The sequence below is a fragment of the Ovis canadensis genome, chromosome 5 (genome assembly GCF_042477335.2).
Source record: "Ovis canadensis isolate MfBH-ARS-UI-01 breed Bighorn chromosome 5, ARS-UI_OviCan_v2, whole genome shotgun sequence".
Lineage (NCBI taxonomy): Eukaryota > Metazoa > Chordata > Mammalia > Artiodactyla > Bovidae > Ovis > Ovis canadensis.
In genome coordinates this window covers 34892825-34920588 of record NC_091249.1, presented here as the reverse complement: position 1 = coordinate 34920588, position 27764 = coordinate 34892825, and the positions used below count along the sequence as shown (strand labels likewise).

General features: G+C 52.9%; 2 protein-coding genes across 12 annotated transcripts in view; one reads left to right on the top strand and one right to left on the bottom strand.

Moving 5' to 3' along the window:
- The window catches only part of LOC138441089 (prolyl 4-hydroxylase subunit alpha-2), a 145640-nt gene that overhangs the window by 54203 nt on the left and 63673 nt on the right, over nucleotides 1-27764 (bottom strand). For 2 of the 10 annotated variants that reach the window (XM_069591553.1, XM_069591544.1), the window contains exon 1: nucleotides 15896-16093. The exons of 6 other annotated variants lie outside the window; for them this stretch is intronic. The gene's annotated coding sequence lies outside the window, so the exon portion shown is untranslated. Of the gene's footprint in view, nucleotides 1-15895; nucleotides 16132-27764 lie in introns of those variants that run through there. 2 more of the 10 variants (XM_069591548.1, XM_069591539.1) reach the window with 2 other exon arrangements.
- PDLIM4 (PDZ and LIM domain 4) lies at nucleotides 254-14732 on the top strand. 2 transcript variants are annotated; one of them, XM_069591573.1, is made up of 7 exons: nucleotides 254-454; nucleotides 4910-5061; nucleotides 8597-8678; nucleotides 13236-13417; nucleotides 13625-13788; nucleotides 14181-14298; nucleotides 14418-14732. In XM_069591573.1, exons 1-7 carry the CDS (start codon nucleotides 362-364, stop codon nucleotides 14620-14622), a joined length of 996 nt encoding a protein of 331 aa, XP_069447674.1. In that variant the 5' UTR covers nucleotides 254-361; the 3' UTR covers nucleotides 14623-14732. The 2 variants fall into 2 exon arrangements, with proteins under 2 accessions (XP_069447674.1, XP_069447675.1); XM_069591574.1 differs by lacking the exon at nucleotides 14181-14298 and having other exon boundaries at nucleotides 279-454; nucleotides 14418-14577.

Genomic DNA, 27764 nt, shown 5'->3' with positions numbered 1-27764 from the left:
GCCGCCCCTCAGAAGCAACTTCAAAGGACCCGGCTTTTGCTTCCGCAGCCCGCAGAACTGAGGCTCGGGCAGGATCTCGGACGTTGGAGCCGTCAGGGTCCGGGGTCTCTGAGAACCTGGTCGGGGTGCCGGGCTGCCGGCGGTCGGGGCTGAGGGGCGGGTCCTCAGAGCCCCCCGAAGTGGGAGGGTCGGGTCAGCCGCGGGGCCAATCCCGGCGCGCAGGGAGCGGGGGCGGGGGCCGGGAGGAGGGGGGGTGAGGGGGCGGGCGGGCCGGGGGCGGGGCGCGGCGTCCAGGCGGCGGCGGGGACGGCGGCGGCTCCTCAGTGTCCGGCTCAAGCTCCGGCTGCGGCTCCGGCTCGCGATGCCCCACTCGGTGACCCTGCGCGGCCCTTCACCCTGGGGCTTCCGCCTGGTGGGCGGCCGGGACTTCAGCGTACCCCTCACCATCTCGCGGGTGAGTCCAGCGACCACAGGGCGGCGGGGTGGTCCTGAATCTTGAGACCCAGCCCTTGAGGTCCACTCGGGACCCGCATCCCCGACGTCCTGGAGGCTCGGAGGCCAAGCGTTGGCCTCGGTGACCCACAGGCTGTAGAGGAGGCTTCCAGGCTGGGCAGCGCCGCCCCAACCCCCTCCCCCTCTCCCTGGGCCTGCCTGCCCTGTCCCTCGGAGGACCCCCCGCCCCCCACAAAGAGTTCACAAAGCAGCCTTCCTGCTGGCCTCATCTGGGGGGACTCAAGCGCAGGCCATGGAAGGACCAAAGTCATAGGCCAGGGGCCGGGACTGGTCAACAGAGGCCCAGAAATGCTGCTTACATTTGAACCCTTCCTGGAGATGTGGGGCAAAATGACTGAGAGCCCCCCCTTCCCTATCAAGGGTCCCTGCCAGCAGAGCTGTGCGACCCCAGAGAGGTCTGGGGTCCTCTCCGAAACTGAAGAAAGACCCAGCCAGTTCCCCGGACTGGTTTTTGGTCAGTCGCTCATTCATGACCTCAGTTGTCCTAAGGGGAAGTGACCAGGAATTTTTGGCTTCCAGGGAAGGGGAAGCCTGTCTGTGCAGTTCTGAGACCCCTTCCCCACAAGACTCACAAGGCCAGGGGCCAGGATAACCTCAGCCCAGTTCCTCAAGTTTCCATAGCCATGCACTGCCCCAGGCTTAGGACAGCTGAGGAAGAGGAGGGGGCACAGCCTGGGTGGTGGCTAATCCAAGGGGAACAGGGGAGCAGAGGGGAGGACTCGGGCCCAGTCAGGGGGTGCCCAAACTGGGAAAGACGGGATCCTGGCCCAACCTTGGGGTCCCGTATTTGAAGGGCCAGAGGTGGAGACCCAGGCTCTGCCCCTTGGATTCCCAGTGTAGGGGACCAAAGGCGACAGAACCCTGCCCTTGGGAGCTCCCAGTGCGAAGGGAAGGCAGGCAGGGGCCTGGGCCATCCCTTGACCCCACACAGGCTACTTTGGCCTTCGAGACCCTGTGTCAATGGAACTGAGAACACCTTCCCCCACCCTTCTGCCACTTCTTGCCATGGGGGCTGGACCAAGCTAGCTGGGCTTTCCAAGACGTCTTTCTAGTTCTTGGGAGGGGTTGGGCACCTGGTGGAGCATGGCATCATGGAATACTCTTTCTGGGGGCCAGGGTGACAGGCAGGCCCAGCTGTCCTGGGAGGAGTCCCACATCTGCCCTCACCCCACGGCCACTAGGTCTCTGGGACTGAGTGAGGTGGGCTTTCAGCGCATCCGGGAGCCTTTCATCTCCCACTTTCCTGAGAGAGCCCTGCGGGGTGTGGGAGTGTGTGTGTGTGTGTGTGAGGGGGCGGGAACACATCTGTGTCTGCCTGTGAATGTCATGCTGTGTGTCCACCCACCGAGGCAGGCCAGCCGGCCAGGCACCCTGGGCGTGAGGCCGCTGACAGGCTCAGTGGCGGCGGCTGACGGCCGCAGGCGGCAGGGAGCAGAGACATCTGTTGCCCACGCGGCTGCCTGCCCGCCGAGGAAAGGCCTCCACACGTCACAGCGGCAGCAGCAGCGGCCTTGTTTGGAGCCGATCAGGATGCAGGCCGCTGGCACGCAGAGAGGCTGAAAAGAGTTTGCTGGGAAGAACCCCTTCTTTGTCCCCCAAAGTCACACAGCAGCAGCTCAGGCCTGAGGAGCCACGATGGCTGAGCCTGGATTTGGGTGGGATCTGGGGAGATTTACGGAGCTGAGGAGGCACAGGCCACAGCTTGCCCAGCAGGTACTTCAAGGGTAATTCTACAGACACTGATGATATGTGGGAGTGTCCTCACCAGGGGGGTTCAAGACCCAACCCCTCCCACGCTCATGGGGCTTCCCCCACCCAATGGAGGCAGCCACACTCAGACAGAGAGGAGGCTGGCTGCCTGGCAGAGCCGGGACTATGCAACCTCAGCCCACAAAGCCTTGGGGAGCACCCCCCCCCCCGCAAAAAAACACTGTCCAGGGCTCCTTCCTTGCAAACTATAGTGACTGCTGGCCTTGGCATCCTAATGGGTATTGCTACTACCAAGTCCCTAGAAACTAGTGCCCCAAACAAATACCACCAACTGTATGCCCAACTCCCTGGAGGGGCTTTTTGTATCTAGATCAGGTGGAGTGACACAGGGGCTTTAAAAGTAGCTGCCATAGGTGAGACTGCTGGTTCATGCCCCAGTCTCCCAGCTGACCTCCTTTCTCCTCTGTCTCTTCCTTTTATCTGTTTATCCTGCATTCAGCATCCAGAAAAATCGGCCTGCATTCAACTCTGTCCTGTGATTTCCCTGTTTAGAATCCTCCCTTTTCCCCAACTGCCCGGGAGAGATGCCAGCTTCTCTCCTGGGCCTACAAGGCCCGCAGATCTGGTCCCTGCATTTTTTTCTGATTTCATCTCTTCCATTCTCTCCTCACCAATGATATTTTGGCCACAGAAGCCTGCGTTCACTCTCACTCCAAGATGAGGCATTATACATGCTGATCCTCCTACTCAGAACACCTCTCTGTTTTGTAGAAATGCACACTGTGGTTAAGAGCAAAGGATTTGGAATCGGTTGGCCTGGGTTGAAATCCTAACTCTGCCGGTTATCAGCTGAGTGTCCTGTGCTTCTCTGGGCTTTGGTTTCCTCATCTAGGAAATAGGCTTGCCTTGAGGACTAATGAAACAATGCATGTAAAGGCAATTGGGAGAGTCACGGTTTCCTGGCCTCTCGCCCTCTCTGACCAGAACTCCCGAGCTAGCAGCGCTGGCAGAGCCCCAGCCACCCCTGCTTTCGAGAACTTCCTCCACCCACAGGGGCCTGAATGCACCCCTTGTACTGGCTGAGTCATCCTGCCGCTAGCCACCCCCTGAGAAAGAAGACTCCTCTCCAAAACAGGGAATGGGGCAAAGTACCCCATACCCAAAACCTCTCTTTCTTCATCTCTATATAAGGATGAGAACAGCCTCTGTCTCATTAGGTGGTTGAGAGGTTGCCATGAGCTAGTTATGGCTAAAGCACTGAGCAGGTATCCATGAAGGAGAGGGTCCTGGCAGGGCCTTGAGGGGGGAGGGTGGGATGGTGCCAAGTGGGTGCTTCCCCTGGGAGGACAGACCTATGTTGGTGCTGGTGTCCAACAAGGGAATATTAATGGTGGCTGAGGGTATCATGCTCTAGAAGAATATTCCTTGGGGCAGCCTATTCCAGGGCAGGTCAGCTTGGCAGTGCCCACACCAGAACTCCAGCCAAGGAGCTGCTAGCACCTCAGCTTTGTCTACTCACTACAGAGAACTGGCTAAGCAGAGCCTGGCCAGGCTTCCAGGAGCTCCCGCCCCATAGGAACAGTGTCACTGACAGTTCTTGAGCCATAGCTTGACACTAGCAAAGAGGCTAGGAAGAATGAGGGTCCCTAAAATCTCTCTCCAGAGGCTGTGCAGGGACCAGAGACAGGGTAAAGGATGTCCTATTGCCTGAATTCCCCCCAGGCTGCTTACTCAGGCATCCCATGAGTCTATCCCCAACCTCATGTGACTCATGTCAAGGGATCAGCATTGAAGGAGGCTCCAGTGTGGACGCTGCTGACCCTCTGGGGTCTACAGTGGCACCAGGGTGGCCTCAGTGCCTGTCCTCCAGAGGAAAGGAAGCTGTGATTCAGGAATGCAGGCTGGCAGCTGGAAGTAGATGGCCTTCAACTTGCCTGGGGAGGTGACAACACAGAATGAGGTGCTAACACTATTAGGGGAGCTAAGTGGTAAAGGGGGCACACAGGGTACAGTGGGGCACCAGATGAGAGACTCCAAGGGGGAATGCCTCTATGGAGAGCCTAAGACCTGAAGGATGACAGGGGAACTAGGGTTTAGGGGGTCAAAGGAATATGTTCCAGGTAGACGTAACAGCACCTGCAGAAGTGTGGCGGTAAGAGAGAGCTCTCTGCTGCCTGTGAGTAATTCACGTGGTCTGGATAGAGTGTGGGTAGGTGGAGGTAAATATGGAGGGATGGGGATGAAAAGAAACAAGGTCACTAAGGGTTTGAGTGTCAGGTCAAGGGACTTACTATGTGGTCTGGCTGGATGGGGCAATGTAGGCTATGTGTCCATGTTTTGTATTAACTATTTATTTGAGAGCACATATCCCTGTGTGTCCCCTGCATGTCCATCGGCATATATGCAGACTGCAAGAGTGACATCGTACTTGTTCCAGCCCAGAGGAATCTCCTGTCAAATGCCATCATGTCCTCCCAGACCTCTGTGAGCTGGAGTTGGGGCCTTTAGTGCAGAGGCTCCAGCCAGGCCATGTGGGAACTCAGTCAGTCTTATGGTATGCCCACCCAAGGGTCACATTAGCAGCAGGGCTGCACTGGCACGGTTCTGGGGTTGGCAGGGGTCTGCATGGCCTTGAGCAAGGCCATGTAATGACCAATGCCCAGCCCTCTGGCTTGTCCATCCACAGGTCCATGCTGGTAGCAAGGCTGCCCTGGCTGCCCTGTGCCCTGGAGACCTGATCCAGGCCATCAATGGTGAGAGCACAGAGCTCATGACACACCTGGAAGCACAGAACCGCATCAAGGGCTGCCAGGACCACCTCACGCTGTCTGTGAGCAGGTACGCACAGGGCCGACTGAGCCAGAACGAGGGGGTGAGTCAGGGGAGGGCGAATTCTGGGTCACCAGCACCCTGGGAGAGCAGGGCCTCACACAGCCTTTCTACTTCTGTTCCCTGGCACCCCAGGCCTAAGGAGCAGCGCTCTCACAGGGGTTTGGCAGGCACTGTTGGGAGATGTGGGTGGCTTAAGAAAGGAAGAAGCCCCCATTTAATCTATTGCTGGAGTCTATGTTGGGGTCTTACAGCAGGGGGTAGACAACCCAAAATCAGGGCTGAAATAAGACCTGCGGTAGCCTCACACCGGGGGGTGTCGGTGGTGTGTGATATCTGTCCTTTCCCCACCCATGAGTGATGAGCAGTTCAAAAAATTTTATCGACCAACACCTTGTTTAACCGTCAAACCCATTTGATACGGTAAAATCTAATATAGGCTCCACTTTACATGTGAGACAGCTGAGATTCACAAAGTCTGGAGGGTGCTTCAAGTCACACAGTGGAGCAATGGGGAAGCATGGTTTGACTGACCTCAGGTCTCTCTCACTCTCACCAAAGAGGCCACTCCCTCTGCTTGACTGCTGACCCGTCAAGCCTTGCTGAGGCTGTTGGCAGTTGGCTGGGGGGCAGTTGGCTGGGTCCTGCCTCAGCAGGATCTCCCTCCCCCTGTCTTCCCTGGATCCAGAGAAGTCAGACATAATTGCTCAGCTCTGCCACGTTCCCTGTTAACAGGGACTTTCCACGACCCCCTGTGGATGTGTGTAGGCGAATCCTCCCCAAACCACAACGTGGCCAACCAGGCCTTAGAGCCGGTGGGGCAGAGGGTAATCCATTGGCTCAGAGCCATTAAACATGGTGGGAAGGCTTCTGAAGTAGCCCCATTTGAGTCTGGCCCTGCTCTGGGCTGAAGTCAGGACCTCTGACTCTTCTCCGGGCTGAGTGGGCCCAGCTGCAAGTCCAGGACCTGGTACACTCCACCTGGCCCGCAGTGAGGAGGCACTGGCCCAGGAGTTCAGCAGAGCTGGCCCTCTTCCAGACTCTGAGGTCTGTTAGGTACACAAGATGACCTCCATGAGCCTGGGTTTCCTTCTCCATAAAGCATGATCACATTCATCACCCTCTCTGAGACGGGGGTACAGGCTGGCTGGGGGAAACATCAGCACTGCTCTGCCCACGAGCCACCCAACTTGGCTGGGTTCTTGGGCCCTGACTCACCTCTGGTCTTGACTCTGCTTGGCTGTATAAAGGAAGCCCTGGTAGTAGTGGGGCGAGGGGCAGGGGAGGCTCACAAGGGGCCTGATTCAGGAGGTCCACAGAGGGAATAATGTCAGGGGAGGGTGGCAGGACGGGGGCAGGGTGGAGGTCCCCCTTCCTTCCTTCCTTCCCTGGTCATTTGTTCTGAGCCAGGCAGGGATGGAGCCAGGGGTCCCCTGACCTGTTCCACTCTGGGTGTTTCAGCTCCCAGACACTGCTGGATATGGAGCCGGGGAGAGCACATTCTCTCCTATCATTCTGGGTTCTGGGTTCTAGCCCCAGTTCTGCACTTGAGAACTGTGCTGTCCTCCAGCTGGTGACTTACTATCAGAGCCGTTAGCTTCCTCAACTTCAAAACGGAGGATCTGGGATTGAGTGATCATGACACACAAGGTCTGCTCAGTCAGGGTGAAAAGCTGGGGTCCTTTCCCCCACCCCCTATCCCTAATTCTCATGCATGCAGATTCTGGGGGATCAAGACAAGGACCACCTTGACTTTCTGGGCGAGCATCTCTTATCCTGGGGACTTTCTCACCTACAAGGCCCCTGATCCTGCTCTGTCCTGCCTGTTGTGCCAGCACTTATGCCTGAGGCCCTGACCTGGGCCTGGCGAGCTGGCTGGAGGGAGCTTCTGTGTGGAGCTCTGCCCAGGCCAGCCTCCCTACCTACTTACTCTCTTATGTACAGAGAGCTCTAATCCTCCACAGACTAATTCCAATTGATCACAGGATGAAAAGTGAAGTAAAGGCCCAGCTTCCCCACTATGCTTACTTTGTCTGGAACTCAGTCAGATATCCAGCAGTCTAAGCTAACCCGCAATGTCTGGGTACGTTCTGTAGGTCCAGGACCTTCCTGGCATCAGCTCCAACCCCAAGGCCTTTGGTTGGATCCCTGTCACCTATTACATGTGACACAAGATGGATTTTCACAGCCCACCCTTTGGGGGACTTAAAGATGACAGACAGAGCTACCTGCCCAGCCTAAAGTATGGAGATCTGGGGGCGGAATTTGACATACAAATAAGCCTTTCATGCCAACCTGATGCCTTGGGCTACCCTCATGGCTCTGGGCACTTTGTACCCTCTGATCCTCAGACCTCAGGCTTGTACCTCTCTTCTGGGCAGGACTTCAAGGAAGTTTAAGGCCAAAGAGCCACACAAGATGTCCTAGGTTTATCCCGGCAGAGTTCTGAGTATGTCCAGGCCATAGTTAGAGCTGTGATCTAGGGCAGTATCTTGGGAGCATGGCTGAGGGTGCTGGAGCCAGATGCCAGTAGGGGTGGGACAGCAGAGCCTTGGTGCCACAGGCTTCTGAAGAGCTGTGGAGGAGAGAGGTAGCCTGCAGGGGACCAAGGAATGGGCAGTGGTGAGCAAGAGCAGAGGGACTGTGGTGGTCAGGTCGTTACAATTCTCTTCTGAGTGGAGGGAGAGGGGCAGGGTTGAGCTGCTAGCCCAGTGGTGAGACCCCTGAGAAGTCTCAGGAGGCCCTGTGGGGTGGAGTTGGGACTTTATTCCCCTTCGATGTAACCAGCCTCACTCACACTCACCTGCCAGTCCAGGGTCCACACACCCTTCTGGCCTGCCCTCTCACAGGACTAGTTGGTGGCAGGACTGGGCCCCAGGCCTGTAGCCTCTCGGCCCCGCCTGCCCCACTGATGGCAGGTTTATGATGTTTTTCTCCCTCCTGAGTGTTTGGCTTTTGGTTTCTATGGCGAAGCAGGAATTTCCTAATGGCCTGTTTCCCATCTGGGCTGGGCAGACGTTGGTGATGACTCTGCCGGCGGCTACAGGAGGGGAGGTGCACCCCACAGAGCCTCCATCTCACCTCCCCCCACAGTCCCCGGGTGCCTGACCCGCAGGCCTGGGCAGAGCTGTGGATGGAAGAGGGATGAACGGTGGGCTCCCAGCTGATCAGTGTGTGAGGCCTGGCTTGCCCCGCCCCGCCATGAGCTTGGCCCTCTTTGTGTGGAGCTTCCGGAAGTGACAGAGAGGGTGGAAAAGTGGGGAAGCTGTAGGGCTTCCTTCCTAGGAACCAGACCAGAGTGGGAAGGACCAGCTGGTGGAGAAGGGACACACAGCCTACCCCAGAATCCTGAGCTGTGTCTCCTTGCCATAACAGCCGCCATTCTGGTGCAGGGGAAAGTGCTGGGGTGGTATCCTTATCCATGCAGAGTAACAAGCCTGGTCCAGGCTGGCCCTGGGCCCAGACCCCAACCCTTCTTGGTCCTCATCCCAGGCATAGTGGGCTAATAAGCAGAGATTTGTGACCATCCTAATTTCTGCCACAGGCCTGAAGGCAGGAGCTGGCCCAATACCCCAGAGGACAACAAGGCTCAGGCACACAGGATCCACATCAACTCCGAGGCCCAGGTTTGTACATATACCACCTGGCCTGGCCTGGCCTGGCTCAGAGCAAGCCCAGCACAGAGGGGCTGGGCCTCACCCACAGGTTTAACTGCGGATGTCCTCACCATAGTTCTCAGGTGCCCACGCCAGAGACTGAAGCAGAAGGCTTCTCTGAGCCCTGTCCATGCCCCTTCAGGTGCTCCCCAGGTGATGGGTATCTGCAGTGGGCTCTGCTGGTACCCCAGGCAGTCCTGGATTCTGGGACAATAGTGCCCGCGATGGGCAGGGACTGGGCCAGGCTTTGGCTCAGGGCTACCACCTACCCAGCTGGGTTTCACTCTGTTGCCCAGTGATGCCAGATCAGGAGGAAGTCACCAGGCTTGGGGGCACAGTGGGGAACAACCACAGGCTGTGGAGTGACCACAGGCTATGGGGTACTCTTCTGCCTCATCCTAACCTTGGGCACCTACCTGGCCAGACCCAACCTTAGAATATAAGGCAATGCCCTGCCTATCCAAGACTGAAGTTTCCTCCTGGCCATTCTGCAGTTGCAGCTAGCAGCCTTCAGGCTACAGGCCTGTCTGCTCAGCTACCTTTCTGTGTAGGACTAGAGTCACAGCTATGGTGCTGTCCTCAAGGAATGTAAGGTGGGGCCAGGCTGCTTTAGGGCCTCATTTTGCCATGGGCCGGAGGGGTAGCCTAGGTAGCAAGGCTGAGGTATCCAGTGAACTTGACATCTCTGGGGCCACAGAGTTTAAACAAGGTAGAGACTCGACTGGTCTGTGATGGATCCAGAACTTGGGACCTAGCACGTGGGACTGTCTGTCTCTCCGTGGCGGCTTTGCTGTATGTACCAGAGGGAAGGATCTGCTGTGGCCTTGCCCTCACCATCTATCCCAGTCCCCATCTTTCTCTGATGTTTGTTTCCAACCTTGCTTTTACTGGCATCCCCGAGGCCAGATATATACCATATGCAGGAAGTGCCCTCTGGAAGGGGAGAGGCACCTAGCAGTTCCGGAATGGCAGAAGCCAGGCGTCGAAGGAGTCCAGAGAGGTGAAAAACTCAATCAAGGGTCAAAGAGGACTGGAGGAGGGCATATCCAAGCCATGACCTGAGGGGCTGGGAAGAATAAGGCAAGCAAAGGGGCTTGGAGAGAAGTGTGCCACATACAAAGTGAAGCACATACAGAGGCCCAGAGGCGAGACTGTGCACCAGAGGTTCAGAGAAAAGTCCCAGGGGTGGCTGGGGGCAGAGGGGAGGGCTGAGGGCTCTCAGTTTCCTCTGCCCCGGACCTCAGCTGTTCTTGCAGTGATCTGGGGCCACACCTGCGTCTCAGGAGCTTGCTCCTGGTAGTCCCATGGACCCATGGGGACAGGGGGTGGGAGACATAGACAAGTCAGCCAGGCCTGATATGGGGCTGACCAACGGGGACAGCATGGTGCAGGCCCCCAGCTCATGTGTGAGCCCGGCACTCACGTGTAAGTGTCCTTTGCAATGTGAAGCTCAGGTCTGCTGAGTCCTCCAGGAGAGGCTTTGGGCCAGGGGGGCTGGGGGCTGGAGGGCAGTTCCCCCTGCTCCCACACTTCCCCTCACTGACCTCCTCAAGGGCCAGGCTGCTGGTGGCTCAGGCTGGAAGCAGAGGGATCTTCCACGAGCAGCAGGGCAACCCCTTAGCTGCTGCCTCCATTCTGTACTTAAAAGGTCATGAGCTCCGTGGGTGGCGACAGAAACACCCCCACCCAGCCCCTGCCCGGTCGTGTCCTCAGTAACACAGACACAGGGCCCATTGTCCCCAGACTGCTCCCACCCTCTGCCTGCAGGGGGGATGGGGGTGGGCCCAGCTGGAGCCATCACAGGAGGGGAAAACCACAGCTGGCCCTCAGAGCTGCACAAGGTACCCTGGCACTCAACAACTGGGGTTTCAGGCCCTCCTTCCATATAGGGTCATAGAAGACTTCTCTCAGGCCTCACGTGGGAACACAGCCCAGAGTGAAGGAAGGATGGTGATCAGGAAAGGTTTCTCAGAGAGGGTGGCATCTGAGCTGAGAACCAGGTGATGGTTTAAGGCAAGCCAGGTGCAGCAGGCAGTGCAGGACTCAGCCTGTCCTCTCCAGACAAGTAGAGAGCCGAAGCTCGGCCTCTGGGAGGTGCCACCTGCTCACCTGGAGTTAGTGCCCACCTCTGTCCCAGTTGAGTGTCCCAGATTCTGACCACAGGCACGTGGGAGCTGATGAGCAAGCCCATGGTTACCCCCATGCTGTGGAGTGACACATAGAGGCTTGAACAACTAAATCAGCAGTTGGCAGGGACTCGGGCCCCGACAGTACATGGGCACATCATGGAGAGGGGAAGTTAGGAGTCGGGGCTCAGGAATGCTCACGACAGCCATTCATCCAATGATGGATGCATGCCAGGCACTATGCTCAGCGCTTTATATGCAAAGGTCTCATTTCATACCCGCCAGGAACTTATGATATAGAAACCATCATGCTCCCGTTTCACAGATGAGGAAACTCAGGTTCACAGAGGTAATGTAACTGGCTCAATGAGTGAGTGAGAAAGTTGGGACTCAAACCAACACTGAGGTCATCACGTGTGTTTTAACCGCTGAGGCTGCTGCATGGGTGGCCATGGGAAGGGCAGGGGCTCTGATGACCCTGCAGTAAACCCCTACACCCTGCTGGGCAGGGGTAAGTGGAGGGCCTTCTTCCTCTAGGTCCTTCCAGCCCCTCATCCTGTTGAAGCCTCCTTTGTATGGGGCCCAGCCCTGCCCCCACAGTCCATGGCCCATCTGGTCCCCATTAGAGGCCAGGCCAGCCCCGGCCTGCCTGCCCTGCAGACACACGTGGGAGAGTGCTCGGGTTTCTCAGGGGCTTTTCTTGGACCCAGTGGGATAGAGGGTTTTCTGCTGCTGTTGCTTCATTGATGGGGGCCCACCTGGGCAGCGAGAGACCCTCTCCTTTGTCTTTTAGGGTGGGAGAATCTGGGACTCCAACCCTACCCAGTCACTCAGCTGCTAGTTCACCCATTCCTCATGCTTCTGCCCAGCTCAGAGCCTGTAGAAAGCAGCAGCTTGGGCAAAGCCCTGCAGGCTCAACTGTGCCCCAGCTGCAGGCTGCCCAAGTCCTAGGCTTGCTCTTTCCCCTGATGGTAGGCCACCTCTCCTCCCACCTGACAGCCCTGTTCACATTGTAGAGTGGAGGGACAATTTATATGTCTCCTCCCAGAATGGGGCTGAGGATACCTTCACGGCCTGGGCTCTTGGGCCCTACCCTAAAGTCAGGGTGCTCTGGCCACCAACTGTGTCCCTGTCAATGGATAGGGACATGGTCATCCCCAGCATGACCAGCTCTGGTTCCAAGTACACATAAGTCTGTGTGATTAGGTGTATGTAGGTGGACTGGCTGATCCCTGTGTGTTGCCTTCCTGCATGGGTATGTCTGTAAAGGTATTGTGAGAGTGTGCATGCCTGTTTTGATACTGCTGAGGATAGGCCTGTGTGCCTACAAACTAGAGGCAACACGGCCCTGAGCACTGCAGGGACAAAGGTCCCCAGTCCCCATTCAGACCCGCACCTGCAGAGAAACTTCCCTCTTCTCTTGGGTTGAGGAGGCATATTCAGGGCATCCCTCCCCTAGATGACTCGGTCATGGGCATCAGGCTGGCTGTAGGGTTGTGAGATGGGGAGCTTTGAGCCCTGGCCTGCTCTCTGCCCCTCATCTGCCCTGTCTATGGAAGGCCACCCATTTTTTGCCTGGGAAGCAGGAAGTGGGGGTGAAACTATAGGCCTAGAGAGGGCTGACCTCACAATGGTACCTTTTCTTAAAGAAAAAAATTTATTTATTTGGCTGCACTGGGTCTTAGCTGCAGCATGAGGGATCTTTGAGCTTTGTTATCATTGCTTGCTGGATTTTTAGTTGCAGCAATCAAACCCTTAGTTGTGGTATGTGGGGTAACGTTCCCTGACCAGGGATCAAATCTGGGCCCCCTGTACTGGGACCTCAGAGTCTTAGGCACTGGACCACTAGGAAAGTACCACAATGGTACCATTAAACCTCCTGCTCCTGCCAAAGGGTCCTGGGACACGATGATTGATGACCCTTCCTGACTGTAGAACAGGAGTTCTTGTTTTGCATTCCCAGCCATGGGCCCACCTAGTACCCAGTGCGGTTCTGACAGGTAAAAAATACCTGGCACCAGGACCACCTTTGCAAGGAAGCCACACACTCTGCAACAGACATGCAGGCCTTAAAAGGCTTCTTGGGATGGTCCTGCCCAAACACCACCCACATGGGCACTGGGAGTCAGAACCACCACAGGGCTCATGAGCCAAGGTTGCGTCTCAAGGATTCAGGGCTTGCGTGTCTGACTTTCCATAAGCATTTCTCATTTCTTCAGGGGTTGAACCAAGCCCAAGGCTTAGCCTTTCCTCCACAGACCCATTCTCTGACTAGACACTATAGCCCAGAGGTGCCTGAGCAAGAGTAGCCAGGCAATGCCCAAGAATGCTTGGTGTAGCAGGGCATAGGTGGGTGTACCACAGACGGTCTCCCAGTGCCTCCGGTTTCTCTCTCTCCTAGGATGGCAGTCCACTGACAAGCAGGCGGCCCTCAGCCACCGGGCTTGGGCCAGAAGATGGCAGGCCAGGCTTGGGATCTCCTTACGGGCAGTCACCTCGCCTCCCAGTCCCTCACAATGGCAGCAACAGTGAGGCTACTTTACTGGCCCAGATGGGTGCCCTGCACGTGTCTCCACCCCACAGGTAGTACAGAGGCAGGACCTTTGATGCCCTACCCAGATCCCATCTTAATTCCTGATCCCTCAAATCTCACACCAGGTCCAATCTTGACCCTTAACCTTGGGTCTCAGCTGGTCGCATTCTGACTCATGAAACCTCACCAGAACCCTGAACTGGCAGGGGGAAGGCTAGTACTGCAACCCTGTCCCTTCGTGCATCTCTTTCGTCCAGCACTGACCCAGCCAGAGGCCTTCCGAGGAGTCGCGACTGCGGAGTCGACCTGGGCTCAGAGGTGTACAGGATGCTTCGAGAGCCAGCCGAGCCTGCAGCTGCGGAGCCCAAGCAGTCAGGCTCTTTCCGCTATTTGCAGGGCATGCTGGAGGCCGGCGAGGGCGGTAGGACTCTTCTCTTTACCCCACCTGCCTTCCCATTCCTTGAAGTCGTAAACTCCGCCCTCCGAACCTGCCCCATCTGCGCTTTTGCGACCCCACGTCTTGCTTCCCAGCCATTAGCCCCTCCCACGTGTCCCTCGTGACTTAGCGACTGAACAGCAACGCGTGTTCTCTGCGCCTCCTCACACCCCTTGCTGCACCGGGGCTTTCTGATTACCACTGCACTTGTATCGCAGCTCCTCCTTTCACGCCCTTCCAACCCCCTCCCCAGTCTCTGTGCGGGTGGCTCTGGAAGTAGGGCGCAGCCCCGCACTCCGCAGAAGTGAAGTTTTCCGCTTTTTCTGACCTCCGCAATGGGCTCTTCCAAATGGGCTTCTTCGCTCTCTGGCTTTCAGGGGAACGGCCCGGGCCTGGCGGTCCCCGGAACCTCAAGCCCACGGCCAGCAAGCTAGGCGCTCCGCTGAGTGGCCTGCAGGGGCTGCCCGAATGCACGCGCTGCGGCCACGGCATCGTGTGAGTACCTCCCCTACCTTCCCCACCTGCCCCCAGCGTCCTCCGTCGGAGGCTCTGAGTAAGGCCGCGCTTTACGGAGCTGTCAGCCCCTGACGCCGTCCTCTTCGGTCACCCACTAGGGGCACCATCGTCAAGGCGCGGGACAAACTCTACCACCCCGAGTGCTTCATGTGCAGCGACTGCGGCCTGAACCTCAAACAACGCGGTTACTTCTTTCTGGACGAGCGGCTCTACTGCGAGAGCCACGCCAAGGCACGCGTCAAGCCTCCCGAGGGCTACGACGTGGTGGCGGTGTACCCTAATGCCAAGGTGGAACTCGTCTGAGCCGCTCCCGGAACGTCGCATCCCCCGCCTCTGCTTCTTTTAACGTCTCCGCGCGGTCCGTGTAAATATGTGTTTGCGCCCTGGCTCTCTAATAAACTTCCTCCGCTCCACCTGCGCTGTGTCGGTGCCCTGGCCTGCCTCCCTCCAACACAGGCTCTGACTCCCAAGTGCTGCACTGGTTCAGATCCCAAGCATTTTCTCTGGCACTGGGTATAACGGTGAGCAAGATAAATACTGTGTTATCTGGCTCAGATGGTAGAGAATCTGCCTGCAGTGCAGGAGACCTGGGTTCGATCCCTGGGTTGGGAAGATTCCCTGGAGAAGGAAATGGCAACCCACTCCTGTACTCTTGCCTGGAGAATCCCATGGACACAGGTGACTGGCGGGCTGCAGTCCATGGGGTAGCAAAGAGTCGGACATCACTAAGCACCTTAGTGTACCTGTCCTTAAGGAAGCCACAGCCTGGGTGGATGGCAGACATGAATCACAGGCGCAAGTCTGTTAATAGGGAGGGGAGGTCTGAGGTGCTTATAAGGGGACATCACTCTAAAGGGTTTGATCTGGATGGAGTTAAGGAAGGTGTCAGCTGGGAACTAAGGGATGAGGGAGGGAAGAGCTCCTAAGGGTGAGGGGCTGTGTGTGCAAAGGAATGTTAAAAGCGAGCACAGGCAAGAAAAGCCCCGTGTGGGCACCACCACGGAGAAGGCAATGGCACCCTACTCCAGTACTGTTGCCTGGGAAATCCCATGGGCGCAGGAGCCTGGTAGGCTGCAGTCCATGGGGTCACGAAGAGTCGGACACGACAGAGCGACTTCACTTTCACTTTTCACTTTCATGCATTGGAGAAGGAAATGGCAACCCACTCCAGTGTTCTTGCCTGGAGAATCCCAGGGACGGGGGAGCCTGGTGGGCTGCCATCTATGGGGTCGCACAGAGTCGGACACGACTGAAGTGACTTAGTAGCAGCAGGGCACAACCAGGAGCGCGGGCGGCCCCTAGCAGCCGCAGGAGGGACTACACCGCGGGGATATGACTGGAGATCACCGGTTTGGCTGGGGGCGGTATCTGCCTCCCGGCCATCTCAGCATTCTCACTTCCGGGTCTGCCCCCCACCCCCGCGCCACCACCCCCACGGCCCCGTCGCTGAATTAGTTCCTTTCCTTCTTCCCCAACTCTGCCCGCCAGAGGGCGCGCGGAGTGAGTGAATGAGTGAATAAGTGTGTGCGTATGTGTGTGTGAGAGAGGAAGATTTTAGAAAGAAAAGAACACTCGCCTCCAAAGTCGAGGGTAAACTCCACTCTTCCTCGGAAGCCCGGCGGTGACAGTGTGGTGAGGCGGTCCTGAGCCTTTCCCTGCTCCGTTGCACAGTCCGGTAAAGACTCGCACTTTTAAAAAATATGAGTGGTAGCAGAGTTGATGAATCCTGGCTATTCACACACGGTGATGACGCGTCCTGGACTCCGAGTCACGTGGATTCACCCTCTTGTTAGGTTGCTCAGGACAGGAAGCAGCCTTATTTAGTGAGCCCCGAGTAGTGTACGTTTGTGCTGATTTCAGTTTTGTACTATCACACACCACAAAAGACTGCTATCAGTTCACACTCTCACCATCAGCATACGACAGTACTCATTTCCTCACGCTCCTGCCGACTCAGGGTATTATGAAGTTTTTGTGTTTTTTTTTTTTTTAATTTTTGCCAATCTGATAATAAAATGAGATATGTAGTTACTTTAATTTGCATTTCTCTGATTACCCCTGGTGGCTCAGATGGTAAAGCGTCTGTCTACAGTGCAGGAGACCTGGGTTCGATCCCTGGGTCAGGAAGATTCCCTGGAGAAGGAAATGGCAATCCACTCCAGTACTCTTGCCTAGAAAATCCCATGGACAGAGGAGCCTGGTGCAGGCTACTGCCCATGGGGCCGCAAAGAGTCGGGCACGATTGAGCGACTTCACTTTCTTCTGATTACCAGGGATGAGCATTCATTCAACAAATATTTGTGGTGTTTGCTAGTGAGTGCTGAGTGAACAGGAAACAGAATGGTCTTCTCCTTCCAAGAATTCCTCTAAACCCTTCACTCATTTTTCCGAAGTTTAACTGCTTAATGATAGATAAGAACTTTTTATATTTTTGCAAGAATCTTTGTTACTGGACTCTATTCCACTGAACTGTTTTCTTGTTATTGAGACAGTATCATATTGATTTAATTATTACTTTTTAAAGAGGTTAACGTGCCAATCTCTCCTCCTTGGTCTTCATTTACAAACATGCCTATATTATTCTCGTACATTTCCGTTTGTCCAGCAATTTAGACTCAATATCAGGTTCTGGAAAAACAGACAACAAACCTCTTTGAACCGTGACTGAGGTTGCCCTGAATCTACAGACTCAGGTAAGAAGAACTGGCTGCAGTCCTTTCCTCCCAGAGAAATCTGTGATCTCTGCTTATTCTGCGTTTTTTCAGGTTGATGAAATAAAAACTCAGATCTTAAGGCAAGACCAAAAAAATGTAAAACATAAAACTTTCTCTGCCCTTTGGCCTCCTCCTTTCCCTCAAGTGTGTATTGTGCAGCTGCCAGGTGGTTAAACAGACCTCCACACTGGCAGAGATGCCTGCTCAACCATAAAGATCAATTTTTCTCCAGGTACCAGCCATGTAATTCCTTAGAAAGTAACATTCCTTTCTCAGCCTTGTAAGGGTTCATGCTGACCCACCACCACTTGCCTTGTATGTGCAAACATATTTGGGGAACTTTATATGCAATGCTAATATATAATTTCCCTTAAAGATAGCGACCAGTGCAGAATAGGCTGGTCAGACCACCTGGGTAAATACTGTGCCACACCTAATAGACATTCTTAGCTTAAATACGTAACTTATGACTTTATTAAATTACTAGATATATATCTTATAGTCTGCTTATTTTACCTGATTATTGTTTCTTGCATTATCAAATGTGTGACTGAGCCTCAGATAAAATCAATGATGATTAGGCAACTTGAAATGACTGACCAAATATATAGTTCCATCAGAGTCGTGATAGTGCTAGTGTAACTAGATATGGGAAGAAGCAACAAGAGGAAACAACTTCCTGGACCAAAGCAGGCTAGTGAGATATGCAGTCCAAAGGCTTTGGGTTACTGTTAATAGGGCCTAGTCCAGTCATAGCACACTGAATGGCCCATCAGTGAAATCTCCGACTGACCTGGGAATGAACATTCCTAGTGCCGTGAGACAAATTGGTCGTGAAATGTACCCCACCTCCCTGCCAAACCTTGGTTGAAATTAAGACCAAAAGGGATTGTAAAATCCAAAATGTTGCCATTCTACAAAAATGAAGTCAGTAGCCACTGCAGTCACTGACTTAAAACAGACCCTGCATAGAAGGGGAAGATCAGGATGACGCAAGGCATTCTGTGTTTTGGAAAAAGTGGCAGAAAAGGCCTTCAGACAGATTTCAGGAGAAAATTTTTGTGAACTTGGATTCTTGCATCTTCCCAAACTAAGAAAAAGCACTAAAACCATTAACTAAGGTGTCTGCTGCTCATGACTAGCAGCAGCCTTCTCCTGAGATGTGAGCTGGATTGCTAGTATCCCCTTAACGAAAATCACATGTATACTGACCTCCCCACCTTTCCTTGTCAAACGGTCCTCATAGTGCTCTCAGACTGTCTGTTAGGGATAAACCTCAGTTTAGCTCAAATAAACTCTTTCATTTCTTTCTTGCTGCTAAGTCGCTTCAGTCGTGTCCAACTCTGTGCGACCCCATAGACGTCAGCCCACCAGGCCCCTCTGTCCCTGGGATTATCCAGGCAAGAATACTGGAGTGGGTTGCCATTTCCTTCTCCAGTCATTTCTTTCTCAGGTTGACTATTTTTTTTTTTCATCTCCAGAGTGTTGTATAGTACTTTTGTATATTTTTATTTCCATTTTCTTCTCATAGATTTTATGTTCCTGCTTTAATTTGTTTTCAAGAATTCCTTCTAAGGCTTCTCCCACATACCCTGCCCCTCCCTCAAGGAGCACAGTCCAGGGCAGTAGGCAAGTGTTCCCTGGAGAAGTGAACTCCCCACCACCCCTTGGGCCACACCCAGTAGGGTGGGGGCAGTGAGGAGTCTGCCATTCCCTCCCCACCCATCTCATCTGCAGACCAGGTCCCAACAGCACCAGGCTGAGCAGAGGGCTGACATGCATCCCCAGCCAGGTAAGTCATCAGTCTCAGGAGCCCCTGTCACAGGCCCCCCACACCTCTCCCAGACTCAAACTTGTAGAGACCTGGCTCCTCACTCCCAGCAGCTGCCCTTGCTCACCTTAATCCCACAGTCACCACCACCCCACACGTGGCCTACCCAACCAAATTGAGGGGTTCTTGAGCTGCCTATGTACCAACAGCCCCTCATGATCAAATAGGGCTGCAACAACTATTGCTAGAACTCTGTTCACCAGTGCCAAATAGAAATTTGGAAACAGAGTTCTGGATAAAGTAGGGAAAAGTAACTTTTATTGCTTTGCCAGACAAAGGCTAATGAATGCCCTCAAGTCTGTGTGACCCACCCTGGAGGAGGTAGTGAGGAGTTTAATAGTGTTCAAGGGGCAGGGTTTGATCAGCTCGTGGATAGTTCTCCGATGGGTTGACATTAAGTTGAAGTTTTCAAGTATCATCAACCTTCTGGTTTCAACCAATGTAGGGTCTCTATTCTTGGGGTCAGTGGTTTTCATCTGGTGGGGGTCTGCTTCCTGGTAAAACATCCTAGAAGTGTCAGGCCTGTATCTGTATCTTTCAGGGAGCTAGGAGTTTGGAGATTCTGCCATGTGTCAGATTTATAGTCTAATTCTTACCAGTTCCCCAACCCAACAGCCATTCTTTGTGTCTACAACTTCACATTTCCCAATCATTAACTTGTGAGTCACCCTTTTACTCCAAAAGACAAGGACAGAGGAACCTGTACGTTGTTTTTCACAACAAGATCAACCCTTGCTGAGGTAGGCATCCTGTTGAGCTAGGGGGACAAGAGCCAAGGGGAGTGGCACCCAGAGCTGCCAGTCTTCCCTGTTTCAAGGCCCAGGCTCTGTTCACTCCCCCAACTACCAGGCAGGGTCCCTGTGGAACAGGATCTCTGTGACCCAGGGTCCCAGTCCTGAGACAGAACAGCTGAGTCTCCAGGCGGAGACACAGAGCCAGGATCCGCAGTTCAGAGAGTGCCCAGCCCACCAACCCCCGCAGACCAACCTCTCATTATTATCTCCAAAACTGCCTCTCTTCAGGTCTTCACCTCAGGGGCCTTCAAGTCAGAGACTTGGACATCATCCTTGACATCTCCCCAGATATCCCATCCCACCCGTCACTGTGTCTGGGGTTCTGCCTCCTAAGTGTTTCTGGGGTCTGTTTCAGGACTCCTGGAGGATTCTCTCACTCCCTTGCTTCATGGACCTTCTTCCCTGGTCAAGGGCATGGCCCTAGGGCCCAATCAATTACTGGCCTACCAATTAAAGCCTCTCAGACTTCAGGTTGCTGACCAACTGCCTGTTTTTACTTCCTCTGCTACACAGGACGGGAGAAGGCAATGGCACCCCACTCCAGTACTCCTGCCTGGAAAATCCCATGGACAGAGGAGCCTGGTAGGCTACAATCCACGGGTTCCTTAAGGGTGGGACATGACTGAGCGACTTCACTTTCACTTTTCACCTTCATGCATTGGAGAAGGCAATGGCACCCCACTCCAGTGTTCTTGCCTGGAGAATCCCAGGGACGGGGGAGCCTGGTGGGCTGCTGTCTATGGGGTCGCACAGAGTTGGACACGACTGAAGTGACTTAGCAACAGTAGCAGCAGCCACACAAGACAGTTCACAATTCTCTGAGCAATCCTTCCTTTTCATACCCTCAGACCTTTTCTCAAGCTCAAAATGACTTTACTCTTTCTTCTTCATTCAGGAAACGCCTAATCACTTTTTCCGGCCCAGCCCCCCTGTTTCCTTCTAGAGTAGAACGTTGGCCAGCCTGACCCCAGGCAAAGTCCTGTGGTAGCTCCCAACCACATGCCCTTCCTCCATCCTTCCCCTTCCATTCCTTTCTGGTGCTTCTGGCACAACCTGTTGTCTCCTCAGTCAGAGCCTGGCCCAGACCTATCTCCATACTGCCAGATGCCACCCAGGGATGGAGAGGTGCAGGAGCCCTGGGGCCAGCACTTGCTCTCTCTCTCTCACACACACATACCCTGGGCCCCCCTGCCTCTTACCTCTTTCCTCCTCACCTTGCTGTCCTGGTTTCTGCTGGCATACTGCCTAAACCCTGAAAAGGAGGTAAGGCCACCTCAACTCATTCATTCAACTATTTACTAAGACTCTACTATGTTCCAGTCATTGTGCTATGTAATAGGAAACATTTTGAACAAACATATTTAAATGTTTTTTCCTTATTTTTTTGGCTGCACTGCATGGCACGTGAAATCTCATTTCTCCAACTGGGAATCAAATCCAAGTCTCTCGCAGTGGAAGGGCCAAGTATTAACCACTGAATCACCAGAGAAGTCTCCTGAATAAATGTATTTTAAAAACACAGATAATAAGCAGTGCCCTAAAGGAAATAAATAGGATTCAGAGTAGAGTATAAATGATCCCTTCTCATCAGGAGTGGGGGAGCTTCTGTGAGTACATCTGGGAAAACTACATTTCAGGCAGAAGGAACAGCGGACACAGAGGCCCTGAATGGGGCAGAGGGGAGGAGACACAGGCTTGTGTGTTCCAAGAACAGAGAAGCAATGTCTGGAGTGGTATAAGTGAGGTGCTAGTAGAAGCAGATGAGCTCAGAGAGAGGTGGGGTGGAAATACGGCCCACGTTGACCTCTTAAGCCTCAGGAAGGACTTTGGTTTTTACTCTGAGAAGAGAAGCCAGAGGAGTAGCATGACCTGGGCTTTTATGTTTTAACCAGGATGACTATCTGCTGTATGGAGAATAGACTGTCAGGGGCAAAGGTAGAAGCAGGGAGACCAGTTCGTAGACCTGACTGCATTCGTCCCTAACTAATCCCTAACTAGCCCACTTCCTTCTGCCTCCATAGCTCCAGCTCCAGTTCAGGTCCCCCACCTTCCCCTGCCTGGGGCTGTATCAGCCTCCTGCCTGGCCTTCTTGTCTGTCTGGCTCCTCAATCCTTTCTCCACACGAGTCAAAGAGTTTTTTAAAATGCAAATCTGATTATGTCACTCTTGTTTTTTAAAGCTTCTCTGGCTCCCCTTTGTTCTTAGGACAAAGTCTAAATTCCTGCACACAAGGCCCCAGGAGGTGTTCAGTTCAGTTCAGTTCAGTCGCTCAGTCATGTCTGACTCTTTGCGACCCCATGAATCACAGCACGCCAGGCCTCTCTGTCCATCACCAACTCCCGGAGTTCACTCAAACTCATGTGCATCGAGTCGGTGATGCCATCCAGCCATCTCATCCTCTGTCGTCCCCTTCTCCTCCTGCCCCCAATCCCTCCCAGCATCACATGAGGTGGCCAAAGTACTGGAGTTTCAGCTTCAGCATCAGTCCTTCCAAAGAAACCCCAGGGCTGATCTCCTTCAGAATGGACTGGTTGGATCTCCTTACAGTCCAAGGGACTCTCAAGAGTCTTCTCCAACACCACAGTTCAAAAGCATAAATTCTTCGGCGCTCAGCTTTCTTCACAGTCCAACTCTCACGTCCATACATGACCACAGGAAAAACCATAGCCCTGACTAGACGGACCTTTGTTGGCAAAGTAATGTCTCTGCTTTTTAATATGCTATCTAGGTTGGTCATAACTTTCCTTCCAAGAAGTAAGTGTCTTTTAATTTCATGGCTGCAATCACCATCTGTAGTGATTTTGGAGCCCAAAAAAATAAAGTCTGACACTGTTTCTACTGTTTCCCCATCTATTTCCCATGAAGTGATGGGACCAGATGCCATGATGTTAGTTTTCTGAATGTTGAGCTTTAAGGCAACTTTTTCACTTTCCTCCTTCACTTTCATCAAGAGGCTTTTTAGTTCCTCTTCACTTTCTGCCATAAGGGTGGTGTCATCTTCATATCTGAGGTTATTGATATTTCTCCCGGCAATCTTGATTCCAGCTTGTGCTTCTTCCAGCCCAGTGTTTCTCATGATGTACTCTGCATATAAGTCAAATAAGCAGGGTGACAACGTACAGCCTTGACATACTCCTTTTTCTATTTGGAACCAGTCTGTTGTTCCATGTCCAGTAGTCTCTGCTGGACTTCACTGACAGCCCTGCCGCAGGCCGCTGTAATCCCTGTTTTGCTAATCTGTAAATTCAGCCCCCTCAGGATCTTTTGCCAGATTCTAACGGACTTCCTTGACCTTCCAAAGAGTTAGCAATGAAAACTGAGTTCTGCCTTTTGGTTCTGTGTGACAAGCTTTATTGCCCTCAGCTTCCACCTTGAGAACCAAGGAAAGGGGTGAGAGCAAGAGAAACTCAGCTGCTGCTTCATGCTAGCTCTCCTTTCCTGTCCAGGGTCTCAGGCCCTCTGGGGGCACTGCAGCCTGGCCCTGGGGGCATAGCCCATGAAGAGCTGAGTCAGGGGTGTGTGACCGCCACTGTAGTGCCCAGAAGCCTGGGCTAAGAGCTCAGAGAGTCTCTCTGACCACTCGGGGAGTGCCCTGCCCCTCCACCTATGGGTCTCCTTGTGTAGCTTATCTGCGCTCCAGCTCCATCCTGGAGCTCATTCTTACCCAAGGTAACACCTTCTTGATTTGGGGCCCCTGACTTGCTTACCCACAGCTCTGGGTAATTTCCTGACTTATCCTTTTCTCACACAATATTCAAAATTTTCCCATAAAATAGTCCTTGGTATCTCTAACAAGAGGTGGAAGTCTAAAAAGAAACAAGTATTAGAGGGGTCTCTCTAATAAGCAGGGACTGTCCTTCTGTCCCCTTTCTACCACAAGTAGGAAACTATACTTGGAAAACAACTTTATCGTTGCTCCTGTCTGATGTGGACCATTTGTGGCTGAAGGCAGAGTCTAGAAATCCCAGGAAAGGCTGCCAGAGGCCTCACTTCTTCCTGCAGTGTCTCGTGTCGGCCTCAGCCATGTGGGCTCAGAGACCTGACTCCCCAGCCCTGAGCAGGTCTGTCTCTGCTGAAGCACCACACCACACACCAGCTTCTTTACCAACATAGGTAGCAGCGAAAGGACACTTGGCTGCTCCCCAGGGTATTCTTGGCCTAAAGGTACATTTCATAGGAAGCCAGAGCACAGTTACGGACAGAGAGGAATGCAGTTTGCATCTCAGGGGATGCAAATTGGATAAGAAATACAATAGGAGCTAAAATGTCCCAGGCCTTCATCTTCAAGTCCTTAGTGAACTGATATTACTCTTCTTTCGTCCTCACACAAACCTGAAAGGAAGTACAGTTATTATCCTCATTTCATGAAAAGCTGAGAAACTCGCCCAGGTCACATGCTGGTTAGCTGATCTCCACGGCAAGGACACCTAGAGCAACTGCAAGTCCATGTCTTCCCTGGAGAATGTTGCCTGTCCTACCAATGGTCTGGAAACCCTTGCCAGGCTACCTCTGAAGGGTGCTGACCTATCTCTGCTAGTTGAGGTTCCCAGAGCAGCCCAGAGTGCAGGTTCAGATTCACCAAGTCCTCACACACAGCCAGGCTCCTCCACGGACCATGAAACGGTGGAAGATGAGTTGAGTCAAGGGCTTCCCTGGTGGCTCAAATGGTAAAGAATGTACCAGCAATGCAGGAGCTGCTCCTGCTGCTAAGTCGCATCAGTCGTGTCCGACTCTGTGCGACCCCATAGATGGCAGCCCACCAGGCTCCCCCGTCCCTGGGATTCTCCAGGCAAGAACACTGGAGTGGGTTGCCATTTCCTTCTCCAATGCATGAAAGTGAATAGTGAAAGGGAAGTCACTCAGGCGTGTCGACTCTTAGCGACCCCATGGACTGCAGCCCACCAGGCTCCCCCATCCATGGGATTTTCCAGGCAAGAGTACTGGAGTGGGGTGTAGGAGACCTAGGTTCAATTCCTGGGTCGGGAAGATACCGTGGAGAAGGAAATGGCAACCCACTCCATGAACAGAGGTGCCTGGCGGGCTATACTCCATGGGATCCCAAAGAGTCGGACACGACTCAATGACTAACACACACACACACACACACACACACACAAGCTTTGGGACTGGGTGTAGACAAGGCTGGTGCCCACAACACTTGTTCGTAAGCTCTGGTCAGCACGAAACCACCCCCATACCTGCCTGACTCGTGCTTGAGGTCAGGTCCTGATCCCTGTGCTAAAGAACTACTCTGACTCCTCACCCCTTCCCCTCCTACTTCATGTGATGCCTTCTCAGCCTGTGTTCCTGTCCACTGCCCTGCCTGTCCCTGACCCAGCTTCTCCCTTCTCCAAATGTTCATCCTCAAGAGTGATCCCTTCTGAACTGCTCCTCACCTCTTTCTATAGTCTCGCTCAGTCCCATTGGAATTGGTCGGGGGAACAGAGCTCAGAGGTCCAGCCAAGAGATGGTTCCTCCTCTACAGGCTTGATGTTAAGCAGGCTATGATTCCAGTTAGGTTTGTCTACTTCCCAGCACTCAGAACCACTTCCACAGCAGATTTCTGCTTTTCCCTACCAGATATCCAGCTCTCCCATCAATTCTTGGAGTTCTGTTCCTTGAAGTCTTTGTCCATGCACAGGGCCTCAGAAACTCTGCACTCAAGACCACTTCCAAACATTATACCTCCAGCCCAGACCTCTAACCAACTGGCCATCTCTACCTGGATGTCCCAAAGACACCTCAAGCTCAAAACATCCCCAGTGCACCTCATCATCTTCTCTCCAACACCTCTTATTCCTGTGCTTCTCAGACAAAGACACCACCATCCACGCATCCACCCAATTCTCCAAATTTGTGATCCTCTTTGTCTTTCCCCCTCCCTAATCTCCATATCTAGTTGGTCATCAAGACCTGTCCTTGCCACCTCCTTAACAGCTCTGAATGCATGCTCAGTCATTCAGTTGTGTCTGACTCTTTGTAACCCCATGGACTGAGCTCTATAGAGCTCTGAGCTCTGTCCTCCCAGACCAATCCCAGTGGGGCTGGGTGAGGAGCCCATCAGGCTCCTCTGTCCATGGGATTCTCCAGGCAAGAATACTAGAGAAGTTGCCATTTCCTCCTCCAGGGGGTCTTCCTGACCCAGGGATAGAATCTGGGTCTCCTGCATCTCCTGCATTGGTGGGTGGGTTTTTGTGTTGTTTTTTTTTTAACCACTGAGCCACCTGGGAAGCCCCTTTAACAGTTCTAGAATCTAATTTCTCAGCCACCACCACCATCACCCTCTTGGACAGCTAATCATAGTCTCTTCCCTGGTGTCTCTGCTTCTATTCTAGCTCCCTCCTTTGCATTCTCAACTTGGCCACCAGAGGGAATCACCCTAAAACATAAGGTTTTCCTCTGACTTCCACTGCCTCAGAATTAAATCTAAGGCCATTTAACAATCAAGAATTTTTAAAAGATACTCAACATAACTAATTATTAGAAAAATTCAAATCAAAACTACAATGAGGCATCACCTCACACCAGTCAGAATGGCCATCATCAAAAAGCCTACAAATAATAAATGCTAGAGAATGTGTGGAGAGAAAGGAGCCTTCCTACACTGTTGGTGGGAATGTTAATTGGTAGAGCCACTATGGAGAACAGTATGGAGGTTCCTTAAAAAAACTAAAAATAGAGCTACCATATGGTCCTGCAATCCCACTCCTGGGCATATATCTGTAGAAAACCATAATTTAAGAAGACACATGCACCCTAATGTTCACTGCAGAACTATTTACAATAGCCAAGACATGTAGGCAACCTAAATGTCCATCAACAGATGAGTGGATAAAGAAGATGTGAGATACACAGACTCTCTCTCTGTCACACACACACACACACACACACACACACACACACACACACACACAGTGGAATATTAGTCAGCCATGAAAAAGAATGAAATAATGCCATTTGCTGCAACATGGATAGACCTAGTTCAGTTCAGTTCAGTCGCTCAGTCATGTCTGACTCTTTGCGACCCCATGAATTGCAGCACGCCAGGTCTCCATGTCCATTACCAACTCATGTCCATCGAGTCAGTGATGCCATCCAGCCATCTCATCCTCTGTTGTCCCTTCTCCTCCTGCCCCCAATCCCTCCCAGCATCAGGGTCTTTTCCAATGAGTCAACTCTTTGCATGAGGTGGCCAAAGTATTGGAGTTTCAGCTTTAGCATCAGTCCTTCCAAAGAACACCCAGGACTGATCTCCTTTAGAATGGACTGGTTGGATCTCCTTGCAGTCCAAGGGACTCTCAAGAGTCTTCTCCAACACCACAGTTCAAAAGCATCAATTCTTTGGCGCTCAGCTTTCTTCACAGTCCAACTCTCACATCCATACATGACCACTGGAAAAACCATAGCCTTGACTAGACGGACCTTAGTCGGCAAAGTAATATCTCTGCTTTTTAATATGCTGTCTAGGTTGGTCATAACTTTTCTTCCAAGGAGTAAGCGTCTTTTAATTTCATGGCTGAAGTCACCATCTGCAGTGATTTTGGAGCCCCCCAAAATAAAGTCTGACACTGTTTCCACTGTTTCCCCATCTATTTCCCGTGAAGTGATGGGACCGGATGCCATGATCTTTTTCTGAATGTTTAACTTTAAGCCAACTCTTTTACTCTCCTCTTTCACTTTTATCAAGAGGCTTTTTAGTTCCTCTTCACTTTCTGCCAGAAGGGTGGTGTCATCTGTATATCTGAGGTTATTGATATTTCTCCTGGCAATCTTGATTCCAGCATGTGCTTCATCAAACCCAGCATTTCATATGATATACTCTTCATATAAATAAAGCAGGGTGACAATATACAGCCTTGACGTACTCCTTTCCCAATTTGGAACCAGTCCATTGTTCCATGTCTGGTTCTAACTGTTGCTTCTTGACCTGCAAATATATTTCTCAGGAGACAGGTCAGGTGGTCTGATATTCCCATCTCTTTCAAAATTTTTCACATTTTGTTGTGATCAACACAGTCAAAGGCTTTGGTGTAGTCAATAAAGCAGAAGTAGATGTTTTTCTGGAATTCTCTTGCTTTTTCAATGATTCAACAGATGTTGGCAATT